The sequence below is a fragment of the Patella vulgata genome, chromosome 6, assembly GCF_932274485.2.
Source record: "Patella vulgata chromosome 6, xgPatVulg1.2, whole genome shotgun sequence".
NCBI classification, from domain to species: Eukaryota; Metazoa; Mollusca; class Gastropoda; family Patellidae; genus Patella; species Patella vulgata.
Genome location: NC_065884.2, coordinates 41,724,977 through 41,740,758, shown reverse-complemented (window position 1 = coordinate 41,740,758; position 15,782 = coordinate 41,724,977). Strand labels below are relative to the sequence as shown.

The 15,782-nt window shown below is 36.5% G+C and overlaps 1 protein-coding gene across 1 annotated transcript; it reads right to left on the bottom strand.

Annotated features, from left to right (window-relative positions):
- Window positions 1-1,855: 1,855 nt before the first annotated feature.
- Window positions 1,856-13,709, bottom strand: LOC126823275 (glutamate receptor ionotropic, kainate 4). The gene is made up of 7 exons (XM_050552009.2): window positions 13,635-13,709; window positions 12,652-12,894; window positions 11,805-11,915; window positions 10,935-11,063; window positions 7,957-8,145; window positions 6,699-7,507; window positions 1,856-5,572 (listed from the first exon to the last, which is right to left on the bottom strand). Exons 2-7 carry the CDS (start codon window positions 12,856-12,858, stop codon window positions 5,236-5,238), a joined length of 1,782 nt encoding a protein of 593 aa, XP_050407966.1. The 5' UTR covers window positions 12,859-12,894; window positions 13,635-13,709; the 3' UTR covers window positions 1,856-5,235.
- Window positions 13,710-15,782: the final 2,073 nt, after the last annotated feature.

The window sequence follows — 15,782 nt, the reverse complement described above, 5'->3', positions numbered from 1 at the left end:
TTCTCTGGGTCCTCCGGTTCCCTCCCACTGCTAAAGACCCCTACGCGCAAGCGAATTATTGAAATAAAATTAAACCATATGTTAGTCCCGAAATGACCTAGTTTGTGTTGAGTGGACGTTAAACCCCATTGCTCTCTCTCTCTATAGTGGATAATCGACGTAAAGCTCCTTATCATCAAGTCAATTTACGTTAGCAAGTTCCAGTCCACACAGTGCTCAGCGGTTATACGAGAAACGACCAAAGGGACATAACTACCCTTTTCTGTCTAACTCTGTAACACGAGTATGCAGGAGGCAGACCACCATTAATTTCCCCCAATGACATCAATCTCTTTTCTCGGCTCCAACTTTTCCCCAACTTTTTGACAACAGACAGAGAAACAAATGGTCATGTCTTTGCACCAAAATTTGAAAGAGTTTGACCACCAAATCTTGAGATACACAACATGTAACTGTTCGCCGTACATATCCCCGTAACCAACCTGTTAACTCTGTTATCCTTCCGCCTCTAAATAATGAATATTTGCCAAAACCTGGCAGAAAATATTAATTCAAACCCTCTTCGTGCATTCTAGACCAAAAATCAATAAAAATGGACATGCAAAAGGGTAGAAAAGAGAGAGGGCGGGGGAATTGCTATAAATAGACGAACTACAATTTGTGGTTACCGAGAGGGTGAAATTTAATGGTGGTCTGCCACCACAATCCTCTTCCCGATGACATCAACGATAAATCCATACCATTCCTTGACCTATAACATTTTGTTTTAACACCCCCCATTATCTAAATCTTTATAACCACAAATAGCGCCACATGTCTACGCCCTATAAAGTGCATCTATAGGATTATCACGTATTCTCTAATTCATGATTGTTTACCTTTAGAACCCTCATGTCCCAAATCATGTAATATTCACCAAAACTTGGTAGACAATATAAATTCAAACACCCTTCTTCGATTATAGACGAAAGGGTCATCAGATATTGCAATGCAAAATGGGGATGGGGGGATGCTATAAATAACGAACTACATAGTCCCGTTTTTCTTGGGTTGCTAATTTGTTTTTCATTTTAAGAGAAGTCTGTAACCAATGTGATTAATAAAATACAGATCTATATCTCGTTTCGGATTTTTTTTATACTTTCGATGGCCTCCACTACATGAACATCTGACCGGTTCTAGTGGGAGGTTGCGTTAGGGGTCATACGAGCGGCTTTTGACCCTAAGACGTCAGACATTTTATTAACCAATCAGCGTTGATGTTTCTAGTAGGATACCCACTTGCAGCAACAGACCGTTTCATTGACTAATCCCGCACATCAACCAGAACGCGGGTTATACAATACCTCTTCCAGTACTAGTGAAGTAAATACAAGTAAAACGAAATTTTGAATTATAAAAAACAAAACGAGATAGGATGTGTGTTTTAATCAGATTGTGTCTGTATCACTACAGACCCAGCACTGTACAGCGCAGTGGAATGTTACCACTAGCTGATATATGCATTGTTGTTTGTGATCCCGGCATTTGTTCTCGAAAAGAAACTTGGAAAGCCACGGACATGCCTGTGAAGAAAGGAAGTTCTAGGTTCGGGTTAGGATCTTTACAGAGAGAATGTTAGGGATTCTATATTTTCCGTAAAAATTGAACAACGACCTGGTATACGACCGATCTCACTCACCAAAATGGAATCAAAGGAGAATTAATTTATACACAGTGTAATAAATTTGGCTACTATGTATTATTTTATTAAAGTTCAGTGTTATACCTTTGTTTATAATAGAAAGGGGGATCACGTGGCTAAGTGGGTAAGACGCTGGCTCGCTAGTCTGGAGGTCGGGTGGTCGATCCCTGCATTGGCCGAGAAAGTTCATTCAGATTTTCCGGTGTGGTTTCCCCTTGTCAGTGATGCAGGATGGAGGGCCTGACAAGGACAGCTGTCTAGTCGTTCGGACGGGACGAAAAACCGAGATCCCGTGTACACATTGGTGTGCACGTAAAAGATCCCTTGGCAGTTGGAATTCGATATAAGAGAAGGCCGTAGCGCCGCCGCCCGGGCAAAATTTCCCTCATAGCATACTGTATGGCGTATGCCCGTCTTCATTAGCCCAGGTTAGGAGCAGAACAGTAGGACGTTAAACCCCATTTCATTTCATTTTCATTTATAATAGAAAGTCTTTTCGAATAAATACATTAAATCCATGACATTTCTTGGCCTAAAACACATTCTTAACATTCCGTTGATCTTAATCCTTAATCACAAAGAGCCTAACATCTGATAAAAAAAACATTTAATGGGGGTCAAAGGAAGTGACAAAATTTTCGCGCAAGGTTTCAATATTTCATGTCACGAATTTACTTAAGCCTTACCGGCCGAGGAATTACAATAGTCTTCCTTTAAAATGTCGTGTTGGCTTTATGTTTATTCGTTTATGGTTTTAATGGTTTACAACAATACTGGTGATTTTTGCCAGTATATATATATATTAACCTTAAATCCATGCTACATATATTATGTATTTATGCATAACTAATTTTGAAGATAAAGTATGAAAAAAAACCGCATAAGATTTTAAGCATTATCTACACTTCATATACGTATAACAATCTTCATGAAAAAACAATGACAATGGCTATTAATTTACTATAGTAATATTTATACGGTATGACAATATAATCAAAAGGTTCACCTGCAATTAAAATAGTTTCTCAAACAGTTTGGTATTAGGCTGGTAGGAGAACTTCGGATTTACGTGAGCTGTGAAAAAAATTCCGAAACAAGTGATTCTTGCTTTTTATGAAAAAATCAAATTAAAATCGACTTTGGGCAAAAACGTTACAGGCCTTCTGGTTTTCGTATCCATCCATCATCTAAAGTTGACCTTTGTAGAATTTTTTCTCATTTCTGGTCACATTTTTCGGCATGCTGGGAATATATATGTGCATCACAATGTTTTCCCGCTATTAAACCATCGACAAAATCATTATCGTCAGATCTGGGTAAATTCCCATGTTAAGAAAGTTTAAATGTCACGACGTCCATGATTGCCCCACCCCTAAAAACTAAGCTAAATCAACGCATTTACTTACTGCGTGGAATTTGTTGCACAGTGTTCAACATTTCACAGTGACAACTGCTAGATATTTTCAGTGGTGGGGTAAACTAGCCAGGTGTCCCTAATTACCCCAATCCACCCACTAACTCATTTAATAACCACAGGAAATGTTCAGCATATTCCCATCTATCAAGAATGACCACCGCCAGAGATTTTCAGAGGTACGGATTTACCGCCAGGCATGACGATTTGCCAAATACTACACAACACCAGCCAATACTAACCAAACCCTACCAAATACTACCTCATTGGTGTGAAATACTAACATAATACTTCTATTACATTCGGTATTCTTGGGTAAACCTACAAACGTTCCGAATTGCCCCACACCAAAGACAGATGGACCCGTTTACTGACTGCGTGACATGCTTAGCATAAGAATGACAGTGGCCAGACTTTTTCAGTGGCAGGGTACCCCATCCAGAAATCAAATTGCTCTACCCAAACAGCCAATGTACATTACAACATGAATAACGTACAAAATGTATCTGAAAACCATTAACATATCCCAACGAATCATAAACGGCCCAAGCATTTTCAGTGGTGAAGTAGCACTGCCATACGGAGCGTACAAACTTTAAGTCGGACCTTTCCCAACAATAATTTTCTCACCGCGCTCACTATAGCTCTTTATCTCGAGCACGAACGTGACGTGATATTGCCTCTGCATCTCTTGGTGATCTTAAGGATTCTGATCATGAACCCTGGAAAGAAGAATCCAATTCTGATCCAGAAGAGGACGTATACCAGTCTTTCTAACTGCCCCTTGAATTACCCCATACAGAACATTTCAAACATGTCACATGACACAATTATATAAATCTGGCGACGTTTCAAAGAGGATTCTCTCGTCGTTATTATTAAGGAAAGAAAAACAGTGTATGTTCAGATTATCTGAAGTTCAGCATCGCCAGCTCGCCTCCACATATAAAATTCTTCGCAACAGATCGATGCCAATACCCAAACTATACATCCAAACCGATAAGATCAACTAAACAACCAAACACCTACTAAAATCTTTTCAGAATGAATTTTACCAAAACTGTTATCAATTTTAGCCAACGTACCCTCCTCACAGGTAACCCGAACTCTCCACTATCACACGAACTCAAGTTTTTACCCAAAACCAAACCTAAAAAGCATGAAGCCTCTCACGAAATCTGCAATATCATCCCCAAATCTCCAAAACAATCTAACAACCACACCAACAGAAAACATGAAACACTCGGAGAAAAGTACCATCACCACAGTACCTGCGGACAAAGAGAAGGCAGTTGTAATACACTATTAATAAATACACCTGACTAGGTCAGCACTGGCAACCCTCTTCAAGATCGATCAACGGGTAACAAAAGATTCCAACCCGAAACACCTCAACCCGTCTGCCACCATCAAAACGCACCCAAGGCATGTTAAATGTGTGCTCTACTACAAAACAGCCGAAGACATTGTTAAAAACATCAATGAAAGCTCGTCTGCTACGGTGTTGTCAATATGCTTACGACCCTACTGTTTATTAGACAGCATAATGAAATAAGTTCACCATGGGAACAGAAAGAGACAACAGTCTTCCCTTTCTAGATGTCTTGTCCGAAAAAACAACTTCAGTTTATAGGAAACCAACCCACACCAATCATCATCTCTATTACAAATTCAACCACCCGTATCAGAACCAAGAAATCCATCATCGCGACATTCACGAATCATTCCCTTAACATTTGAGACCATGGTCTTCTCCATAATGGAATCTCAAACATTTTTAACATTTAACCCCAAGCTGTTAGTCATAAGACGAGTATGGGAAATCTTAATGTTTGTGCTAATAATATGTATTAAATATATTTAAAATTATGGTATTGAGTGTATTGGTTACTTACAATTTGATAATGTATTTAATCAGAATGAGGATAACTTAAATAAAACAAATTGGCCCAGGTGGATTGCAGTGAATATTTTCTTGGAGTACTATGTACATACCTTCTTACAAAAAAGCAATAATCATTTGTTTCGGATTTTTTCCCACAGGTTGGAGTATCTCCTATATGACAGGAATAGATTACCATCCACATTATTACCCAGATTTTGAAACATCATGGATCACTTTCAGTAATAATTTAAGTTACTCAGATACTGTGGTCTCTTGTTCATATTTTATAGATGGACCAGGGGATTCATCGAATGCATCATCTATTCTTACGTCTTCTGCTTCCTTTCCCCCCCTTTCCTCTTCCCCTTCTCCATTTTCGTCTTCCCCTTCCTTGTTTTCTTCTTTTGTACCCACAGATATTGGTTTGGCTAACAGATAGAATTTTTTAAACAAAAAGAAGGCAACTCCGCAAGCCATTCCAAACAACGCAAAAATAAACACACCGGCCATGTGTGCAACCCCAAACTGACCCCGTGGCTTCTTCTTGTTCCTACCATCTTTGTCGCATTTCCTTTTATCCTCCCACCACCTACAAAACAAAATATCTGTATTTTCAGGCCACCTATCAAAATGTGCCTTAATCCGGCATTGGGTTTCCTCCTCCGACTGCTAAAAACCCCTACGCGAAAGCGAATTATTGTATCGTCCCGAAATACTCTCTCTCTCTCTCTCTCTCCCCCTCTCTCTCTCTCTCTCTCTCTCTCTCTCTCTCAAGATTAACACACAAGACGTCAGCCACGCGAATTTACTTCTCACACAGATAATATCATTGACCAGTGGTATCCGCAGTTGCAATTGGAACAGAAACATAATTCTACGAAACGCGTTTAAAATTTTAATGTGGGCATACAAAAATATATAACACCATTATGCCTGTATAGTTGACTTACCAAGCTGAAGACCATATTATTGAACCATATACAAATAAAATTCAAAGAAAGACTTGAAGTCGTTGATCATCATTAGCATTTTTCGGATACTATCTAATTTTTCACGACTTAATCCACATAAAAATATATATATTTAATAGATTACTGGGCATTTAATTAAGAAACATATATATATATATATATGAACGGTAGATAATCTGCCAGATTACATTCAGTGAGATCTAAAACAGGCACATCAAAAGATTTTAGCTAAATGTACAGGTTAGTTTATATTGGTTATAAACGAAACGGCCCTACACCTCATCACCTCATAACTTTTAGTCAAAACGGCAATAGATTGGTCATAACGGCAATCTATTCACCTGTTGGACCATTTGACCATACGCCGTTAAAAATTATAAAGAAATTATAATTGAAATTAGCAACCGGGGCGGACCACTACGAGGATGATATATCCTTCCGATCATAGTAATATGGTGTGAAATCGAAACGGCAGAAAATAAAACGAGACGGAAATAAAATGAAATTATGTTTTACTTTTCTGAACAAACGAGGCTAATAAAGACGGGCATACACCAGGCACTGTGATGTGGGGAACAGAACCCGGGCATTGGCGTCTCCGCCTACTAACAAGGAAAAAACCAGACTGGAATATACAGAGTAAACCACCAGCTTGACTTCAAAATTAAACGGAGTATTAATAAAATATGCAGAGACTCTTGACATTCTATCTTAAAACTTGTAAATTGTAAAACCTACACTTACTTTTTCTTCCAGTCTTGTATCTGGCCATTCTCCTTTAATTTCAACAATTCAATATTGATACTGGTTTTGAAGAGAGCCCCTTCTTTCATACCAATCCCGTGTTCTTGCATTAAAATGGGCGTGGCCACGACCTTCATATTACAATATTCTCCTTCTGCGTACGAATTAATAAGATGATCAAATACAAAAGCGTAATTACCACTGGCCACTTTCTTTTCTCCTTCAGACGAATTGGCAACAAGACCATCAGAATATATCATTTTGTTCCACAATCGCTTAAAAACAGGTTTCGTCCCCATTTGGAGAAAATGTTTTGTTGCTGAGTTCTTGACGGTTCCGCAGCTAATGTCATCGTTATCTGCCAGTGATTCAAAAGAATCGACTGTCTTTCCAAAATCTTTTGTCGTCAAGAAGGCCGCCATGTTAGCGGTGTAAGTTGCCACGGTGATAAGCACAAAGAAACTAAATCCTGAAGTGAGTATGCGTTGAGATATTGGTTCTGGAGAGAAGTCTGTTCCTCGCTTTAAGAGTGTTCCCATTGAAAACCAAAGAGTCTCCCTTGCAGTAAACTTCGTCGACGGTCGTTTATAGTCCAACAGGAAGTACACCATGGAGACAACAACAAAAGAGCCAAGAATTGTCATCCAAAGTTCAAGAGAAAAAGGCTTAAGGAACTGGAAGATAGTGTAATGATCATCAGGCCTGGATATTAAGATGTTCACTCCAGTAGTCAAAATACCAAGACTGAAATCTATAGCAATTTCTCTTTTTGACGTAATCGATATTGCACCCATAGCTAATGTTGCGTTCTGAAAAAAAAAAGTATAATAATATTATGATTTTTATAAAAACCTTAACATAAAAATAATGGATATCAAGATGTTCACTCCAATAGTCAAAATACCAAGACTGAAATCTACAACAATTTCTCTTTTTGACGTAATCGATATTGCACCCATAGCTAATGTTGCGATCTGAAAAAAAATATAATAATTATAATGGGGTTTTTTTTAAGACAAACTTTAACATAAAAATAATGGGCAATATTTCAAAACATACAAAAACTTTTTTGGTCACTCTATGCGTTTACCTATAGTTTCAAAAAACACCTTGTCCCACCCTTCCACTGTCAACTACATTTGAACACACGCCTATAAACGTATACCTACCACATTAGCGGAAAACGTTTGAACATGACTGATACCAAAATATCGAAAGTTCGATTGCTGATAATATTAGTAATATTAAGTAATCATACCCCATTTTTAATTTCTCCGACCATGCCATCCCATGTACCGTCATCTTTCCTAACGCCATATTGGTTAGGGCTGACATATATCTTATAGTTAAATTTTAAAGATTTACTCAAGCTCTCCAGTAGATCAACGGTAAAGCCTTCAAATTTATCTCCATTAACTGACGCCTTCTTCATTACAAAGGGTTTTTCCTGTAAATTAAAACATTAATTCCAAAGACGTATAATGTAATGAAATTTCAAAATAAAAATCGGAGCAGAACAGTAGGACGTTAAACCCCATATCATTTCATTTCTTTTCAAAATAAAAAAAATACTGAGAAAGTCGCAGATAAAGTCAAGCCAATTATTTGAAAAATTCGTTTCGATTTTACGCAAAAATTCTAGATTTATAGCAAAGGTACCCTTACAAGTCATGGCAACCCCAATGTCGCCATTTTATGATTAATGTGCATTATTATGCTATCACGTGATCGTCCATTTCAGATTCCCCCATCGCGCTATAATTATAGTCTCGATTATGAAATATGTACCAAAAGCGATCAAACGGACTATTTTACTCAGCGAAAGTATTTGATTGTGTACAGTCTGTGACCACTTCACAATGCAGACCTCTGGGCGTAATGATCGATGCTACTGTGACTCATTTTCTACATTCATTTTTGGCAGGGTTTTCATCATTAGCTAATAATTTAAAGTATTCAGTCGATAAAGATCTGCTGAATTAGTATGCCACGTTACCTAGCAATTTCAATTTCATTTATACATTTGTTACCGTGTGTTACATATGTCAAAAAAGTGACCCTGACAAAAGATAAGATGACTTTCTAATAGGAAATTTCTCAACAAGGGAAGGTGCTAGAAGCAATTTTTGGACATCTATATGATCGTATTGATCCAATCTATATGTCCATTGGAATCAAATATCATAATGTTAAACGAATAATAAATATAACTCACTTCAAAACAATAATTGTTTTTAAGACTAATAATACAGTTTTTGCCAAAATTACATTAAGAATCACATGGTGAAAATGTTATGAAAATCAAATGAATAATAATTGACAATTTTATGGACCAAAAACCTTGAAAAGTGACTTGTAGAAAATCGTATATTTCTCGGCAACTGAATAAGTTACAAACTACTTTGTGATATCTATATGATCGCATGATCTATTTGTTGATTGGAATTAAATATCTTAATTATGAAGAAATATTAAATATGACCCAGTTGAATAAATTATTTGTTTTGAAGGCAAAAAATACAGTTTTTGCCAAAATGACACCATTTTCGGTGGCAGTGAAAATGTTAAATTGGTTTGACCATGTCACAATTAGCATTGGGCATCAAATGGTTAAAACAATTTCAAAATCGATCAATAACTGAAACTTTTATAGACAAAAGAAACATGAAAAGTGACTCATGCAATATTGTCTATTTCTCGGTAACCGCTCAAGTTGCAAACTGACTTTCGTATAGACTGTTTTCGTGTGGATTATGGCTACAAGTTCATAAAAGTTACGAAGAAATATTTCAAAATATGAAGACACCGAATGGGTTGTAAATAGCTTAATTTTACACCCTTTTTTTTACCTTTTATTCGAATGGCTCGAAAATAAAATCGAAATTTCAAAAACTGAGCGCGAGATTCTAAGCGCCTTTACAGGACACACCCCCTTTAGTAATATCAGATTTTAAAAAAATAATATTTCCTTTCAAAAAGTCGTACCGAACTGTCAAAATTGTAGTTTTTGGTAAAATTACGTTACTTCCGTTGAGGACAGAAAACTTTATCGGTAACAAAAAAAATGACATTTGGGACCACGGAGCATATGAACTTTGTTTGATATAAATATAACCATAAATAATTAATCTAGGACGGAAAACTGAATTAGCTAATGGCGGCTTACGTAAATTACTTAGACAAAAATTGTTAACATTTTTGCTCAAGTCAGATGACCCTTTAATCCTGTGTAAAATACCATCAAAAAATATTCATAAATAAAAAAGTTTTTTGTAAAAATTTAAATTTACTAAATTTGGCGCCTAATATCAACGACGATTTGCCAAAAATGAAAAATCAAAAGTAGCGAAGCTATGTGCCATGTCTCCGGCTATAACAAAATGTATCGACAGTTAAAGATACCTTCCCGTGTACAAACTGGGTGATTTGAAGATATATTTGTCCTACAAACATATTCAAACTAATTAATATATCATAAATTTGCTTCAAATCCTCCTCGAAACATTGTAATTGTCAAGGAATACCTTTGCTATAAAAAAATAAAATCGACCAAAAGAGGTCATGTTTGTGTCACGTAACTTACGGGTGCGAAGTCGGGGGGGGGGGGGATTCATTGCATACACAAGACGATGTTGTCTTTAATAGCTGACTATTTATTACAAATATCGAATCCTAATTAAATTCTCGGATTATCCACTGCCCGCGTCTTTTTCCGTGATTTTTGTCTCAGAAAGTGTTGTACGTCTAACTCTTCATAAAGTTTATCAACATGTACATCAAGCGCTCAATCTCCGCGTGCAACCTTTGACGTCACGCGTGCAGATATTCCTAATCGTCGGGCTGTCGATTAGGGGAACCCTGACATTTTTGTCCTGTATACGCTCCATGGGTGTTTTTCAGGGAATCCAGTATTTTTCTAGTAAGATTGGTTACCTCTACTTTCCATATATACCAAAATTGCCATACTTTTACTGGAAATAACCAATACTTTTCTTGGAACCTATCTTTAAAATCCGACGATTATTGTTAAAATTACGGCGATATTTTTAAAAATGACAACTTTGGTGATTTCGGACATTTCGCATTGTCGCAGAACGAAGACATCGAATCGATCCGACATGTAGTTACTGAGATATAAGCAAAGTGGAAAAAGAAAAATAATAAGAAGAATAATAAACCGAACAAAAACAATAGTGTTTCACACAAGCTACGCAGTGTGAAACCCTAAATACTTACAATAACTACCACCACATACACGGTTTCTGGAAATATATCAAACTTGGCTTTTATTAATGCCCCATCATCTGGTACAGTTTGATTTAGTCGCTCAGCTGCGTCGGTACCATTCAAACCCCATTCCGCGATCTGAAACGTAAAAGATAAGGCGGAGGGGATTCGAACACAAAGCTTTGAAACATATAGTCAAAACTAGCGATGAAGGCGTAGTCTACCCACTTTCGGATGAATGTAAGAAAAAAGTTTTTATTTTGAATCGTACAGAAATATAATCCAGATTGTCAAAAGTAGACAAAATGAATTCATGTTATACAGATTATGGTAATGAAATAGAATGGGGTCAACACAATACTTCTATCATTTTGAGACATGATAAGTTTTATTTCTATAGTTACATTTGTGATGCTAGGTAGGAAAATTAAACATACATTATGCAAGACTAAATCTGCCTATTGCAGGCCTTTCTTTACGTCTGAAATGCTATCTAAATTATTAATTAGACATTAATTAATTTATCCAAACCATGATCAACTCTCGATGTCATCGCTAGCCTGCGATGTTTATTGGATTATGTTCCGATTTGCTGTTCGACTTCCATTCATGATTTAATCATGAAATGGATAATCGGGACTATGTTTTTTGATCGTACCGACTTTAGTAATAAAATTCAATCTCTAAAATCTCGGTTCAGAGTGGATCAATTTGACTGAAATTTTCAGCAACTTCCCTTTACATTATCTAGTTTTTAACTATTATAGTGAGAGCTGCCAGCTCTTTATCTAATCTCCCATAATGTATCTTTTAGTGATAACTATAAAGATTTTACACAATAAAAAGTAGCCATTAAGATTACAATAAAGACGTATTTACCCTTTGATACATTTTCTCGCCGCCATGTCTGTAAAGATCTAATTTGTATCCTATCCTCTGCCCAGTGGCATTAAAATGTATTTTGCCAGTTTTACCTCTTTCTAACTTTACCTTGTGTAAAAAGTTCAAATAAAAAAGTACCAAACTATAAATTTAAGAAAAAATATGCTTATTGACCAGAAAAAAACGATTCCTATGGAAGCTTATAACAACCATTCATTCATAATTTCGAATTTACGCCCCTGCAGAACGCAAAAGTTGAAAAATCGAAAATAAGAAGCCACGACAGCACACACACACACCACCACCACGCACACAAAGCAAAAATGCAACTCGAAGAAAAGAAATTAGGAAATTTACTTATGCTATTTTTATTATTTTTAGCTTGCTGTTATGCTGTCGACTTTTCTAGTTTCGCCTCAGACGTTGCTGTAGTCTTTACATTTCAGGTCACAGCTGAATACACGCAATTCGCGTTGAAAACATTATGTGTGTGTTATAGTCTAGTACCGATGGCGATGTTTTAGAGACAACAACCTCCGAGGAAAAACTTCTGGGGCCAGTGGGAACGAGGAACGCAATATGTAAGATATGCCGATTAAATACAGAGCCTAAAAAGACCCACGAACAAAAGGAACTGGTGTAATCTGAACGATGAGTTAGTTGTATTTTACGTCCGCTTCCACCGAGGTGATATCACCGAAGTGATATCTGAACGCCAGCTATGACTTTATATAGATAAGCCAGAGCTGGGCTTGAAACATCTCAAAAGACCTTGACTGGAAACGCACGAGGCTTGGTCAAGGAATACAAACTATCCCGAGTAAGCAAACAAATTCAAACTTACGGATTTTAAAGCTTTTATAAACCTTGCTCCTGAAAATTCGTTGGTGACCTCTGTTTGATCAGATATATAGGAACTTAAGCCCACTGTTGTTATTCTCCCTGCATCCATATAGGCAGCATCCATGGCACTCCCCACCTTTCCTTCTGGACGAATGTAGCGAAATGCTAAAAGGTGACAACGTATGGAGAAAAGACGGAGGTTAAACATATTAGTTGCATCAGAGAAAGGCAGAAGATAAGAGCTCTGAAATTCAGTAAATAAAAATAAATAAATTAAGTAATACCAGTCTTACTAATGGTGTCATCAAACCCCATTCTTCACAAAATGAATAAATCGGAATTATTCAACGAATCCTTGTTCCGAAGATGACGAGCAGATTCTAAATATCTGAAACATTGAACAGTAAATGTGTCAATTTCTATAATTTCTTTCATTTCTATGTTAATGTATTATTTTACATACTTTAGTAAATTAAAAAAAAAAAAAAAATTAGCTTGATAACGCTTGATAACGTTGAGAGAATACTCTTAGAAGCGCAGCCCAAATAAATAAGTGGCTGTTTTTCCATTTATAGTTTATTGCCCTCTCCAGTTACTAAATGCCTCTAAAAGATTGATATAAAACTGAGATATTAACAAAGTTATGAACTTTCTACAAATCTTTTTTTTTTCTTCTCAGGGTTGTGAGTTATGGGGCTAAACAAGAGTCATTTTATATTTTAAAGTCATGTTGTAGTTTCCATTCCTGCCTTTGTAATCAATGACCATCTCAAAAGTAGTGCCCGTGATTTTCAAATATACGACCAGCAACGTTTCTTAGGAATATATGTCTCTGCCGGTCAGAACCTCGCAGTCCTACATGCAGTTTCCCATGAATAACAGTGTCGTTGTGCGTCGATGGTACTTTAATGTCTGATTTGGAGAGATTTCAAAGATGATGAATTTGATATTACAAATAATGAATAAAAAAAACACAATACTAACTGGATCAACGAATATAAAATATTGCTCTTCGTTCGACAACAAGTTAAATGTCTTCGCCTGAATATGTAAAGAATAAATCAGTGTTTATATACATACATTTATAGCTGGGTACAGGTCATTATCACGCTGAGTTTGACAAAATACGTGTAGCTCAAATAAGGAAAGACAGTGGGAAGGGAACTAATTAATGTAAGGAGTAAAACTAATGTCTCCGTAAATTGGTTTAGTTCATCTTCAGAACAGTAAGTGCAACCATAAAAACTTTCATAATAGGTCACCCTTTTCTAAACCTTTGGGCTGTTTCAAGATAAGGTCTACACGTGTACATTTTGGTGTACACTTGGAAGTGTCTTAGTACCTCGCATAGAAATTGACACCTGCTAGTCTCAAAATACGCAAGCACTATGTCAACGAGACCTTCTATTCTATCCATTATTTTTTTTTTAAAAAAAAAAAAGAAGAAAAAGCTGACATACTTCTTCCTCTTAAAAAATTACTTTGAGTACTCCTTCTTCAGAATAATACTTACCCCGTACTTTCAGACTAACATTACTTACCCATTTCAGCTCATCTCTAGAACATTAATTACCCACAATTTCAGTGCTGCGTTTTAACAACAGTTCCATCTCTACAAAATGAACTACTTCACCCAGCACGGTACTTTCACTAGAAATTTCTTAGCTCTTTCAGTATAGGCCTACGACAATATATTCATCTCTAGAAAATTACTTACCGATTTTAGTACTGTACTTAATTTCACAACATGTTTATCTGTAGCCAATTATTTAAGTGCGGTACCTTCATACAGTTAATCTCTAGAATATTATACCCCCTGCCAGTACTTTAAGTTGATCTCCGGAACTACTTACCCCTTTCAAAACTTTTGCAATAAGTTGATCTCGTTCATCTCTTGGACTACAAACTATTATATGTCTTTGTCTGGAAAGGCGTACGTTAAGCAGAATCTTATTGATCAGGGTTTCGGATTCATTGGTTGAAACATCCACAGAATGTGGTATCAAAGAAACTTCCTCGTTTAAGAGCTGACTTGCGAGGTCTTGACATTCTTAGAAATATACAAATTACCTTGTTAGTTACATTTATTTGTAAATATGGTTACAAACTGAAAACGTGTCTAAATTGAGAATTGCTATTCGTTGTGTATGTATGATTCTAGTTAAAACCTAATTATGAAAACATTTTAAGTTTGCGGTATAGAAGCCACATCAATTGGGTTACTGGAAGAATATGTAAACTATATAATTCAGGCACTTGCCATTGGGATAATTAATCAGAATACATTTAGGGTATCGTGTCTAGGTTAATTACATATGATTGGGGGAGGGGACATTCATATAAATCTTGTTGAAAATCTAACACAACATCCATTGAAAACATACCTTGGTTATCTGCTTGATTTTCTGGCATGATCATAATCGCACTGACCCATTCCTCAACAACAAACTTATCTACTACCGCTAAATTCTGGTCTTGGACTGGTGGACGAATCTCCACTATAGTCTTCCATTTAACTGTATCTTCTACACGACTCATATCAATCCAGTCGAAACCTTTATAATCAGTCACTAAGTAGGGGATACCTTCTTTTTCTAACACCATAGCTAAATTCGTGTAAAAGGGCCCAATGATGAGATTCGGGTTGGTGCCTTGGGATGCCATAGCTGCAAATATACAAAGTGGGTAATATCAAGCCTTACGGTAAATAAACTGATATTTGTCAACGAAGGGAGCGAAGTTGATCGTTTCGTGATTATAAGAACCACGCTCATTTTGAGATTAACATATTAGGGTTTTTTTTCTTCAAAGTATACTGTGGTGTGAAATGCAATGATTGGGAATTGGGGTGAGAACTTCACCAGGATAGCAGAACTGTCGCCTACACACCTTCGATGTCCAGTTATGTGTACACGTATGAATCTTGCCATTTTGACACCCCGGAAGGCAGCCACTTACTAATCGTAACAAAATCTGTAAAATCTGAAAGGTTCTTTTCGGCTCAAGCCGGATTCGAACCTTGGACACCCTAGTTTGAATTCTCTACTCGCTCACAATCAGATACTTGTGTAATATTACTCAGTATTTTGTTTTACTCGGGCAACTTTAATATATTAAAAGCGAATTTAGATA